Genomic DNA, 1,683 nt, shown 5'->3' on the forward strand with positions numbered 1-1,683 from the left:
AACTGTACGAGAGTAGCCCCAGAAATAAAGGTCGAAAGAAAAACATTATTAAACTACAACCTGTACACTCAGTAAAGCCGACTTAGCAGTACGAAGATGGATAATCCAATATGTCGTGATCTACTCAAAACGTTCCCAATCATTCCCAGTTCATCTCCGAATGTACTACATTCAATGTAGCCGATGAACTTTCGATTCGGCAATCACTTCGTAAGAAACCAAAACCTTCCGCATAGTTGATCTTCCTAAAAACATCTTGCGCACTTGCAAATTCTTAAGCAAAGATTTGCCCTGAGATATCAACCTCAGACGACACTGTGAAACCGTTAAGGCGAGCGAATGCTCTGCCCTGCAAAGGCGGGCATTGCCCTGAAAAAAAGGAATTACTCCCTCGCACTGACTTGCCGCGAGTGCATACAAGATCGCTAACGTGGAGTGACCGGAAACAGTTACCGCATTTCCGGAAGAAGTTTTCCTCATACCCGCGTGGTTTCGACCGCTTCCAGTGGAAGCTTTCCACTGCTAATCCCCTGCTGCGTCACTCGCATCTACTAGTGAGGTTAGTTATGAAGAATCCACTCGAAGTGTGAGACCGGAGTTTTTCTTCGCTCGTCGTTCAGGACGTTCTGAAGGCCACTGAAGAGGGCTCCAGCAATGTCCATCATCGGAACTTGAATCGCTAGACCTGCTGTTCACTTCCGCCGATGATTCATTATAATCTGCGGAATGTATCTTACAAAGGTTATAATAACCTTGATAGTGCCCAGGAACTGAACAGGTGTAAATTACACCTATTGAGGATTGACGAGCCCGGTCTTGCTTTGTTCGTGCGTGCAGTCCTGTGTACGTGCGTGCCCCGCAATTGATGGTGTTTTTTCCCTGAGCCATTATATTAAATGACATTGATACGCTCAATCTCAGTTTCACAACCGTAAACTTGTCTACTCGTTGTTAATATGGCGACACCTGAGGAGCTCGCTGAGTGGAGAGAATTTGCCAGCTGTCGGGGTTAGCCTCTGTCGATGAGGACTGGGAGACGGCGGTGCCATTCGATGAGGCATCAGACGGAGTGCGAAGTGTTTGTGAGGCAATCCGATGGGTATGCCGAACAAAGGACCAAGCCTCAATAATGAAACCGACGAAAGGGGTCGATAGTGTTCACGCCGCCATGTACGACGACACCTGCGAAGAGAGTTTATCCTCGAAGCCGGCAAGCAAACAGGATTCTGCTGCCTCAGTGGATAAGGTTAACTCCGGATCGGGATCTCGCTCAGTAACCCCCAAGCAGTGGTGTGAACGATATAAGCCTGACCAATTGATCAAGGTCATTGGACTGTGGGGTGACGATCTGCAGAAGGCCATTCCTGAAATGGAGAGCAACTTCCCTTTGAAGGGAAAAGGACGTCGTAATCCGTTCTTCCGAATAGTTGCTCTCAAGGCTGGCACTGATAGGGATGCCGTTATCTCTCGACTGACGAAGAACAGCATCCGTTCTGACCGGTTTGCCCCTTTCTCATGAGTCCTGAGCAGGACTTGAAACTGCTTCCTATCACTCGTGATAGGGCTTCGGTACCATCTGCTTACTGGTTATGTTGTCGTCTTGCTACTACCCCCACTTGTATGAGTTGGATAGATGCCCGGTTATTATTAGACACCGGGGCTGGTCTTGATTTTTTATTGTAC

At 48.0% G+C, this 1,683-nt stretch overlaps 1 protein-coding gene across 1 annotated transcript; it reads left to right on the forward strand.

The window, feature by feature from the left end:
- Positions 1 to 1,129: 1,129 nt before the first annotated feature.
- Pmar_PMAR019457 (hypothetical protein) lies at positions 1,130 to 1,519 on the forward strand (the record flags this gene model as incomplete). The annotated part of the gene is made up of 1 exon (XM_002785378.1): positions 1,130 to 1,519. One exon carries the CDS (start codon positions 1,130 to 1,132, stop codon positions 1,517 to 1,519), a length of 390 nt encoding a protein of 129 aa, XP_002785424.1.
- Between the last annotated feature and the right edge of the window lie 164 nt (positions 1,520 to 1,683).

The sequence above is a fragment of the Perkinsus marinus genome, assembly GCF_000006405.1.
Source record: "Perkinsus marinus ATCC 50983 genomic scaffold scf_1104296932808, whole genome shotgun sequence".
In the NCBI taxonomy this organism is placed as follows: domain Eukaryota; phylum Perkinsozoa; order Perkinsida; family Perkinsidae; genus Perkinsus; species Perkinsus marinus.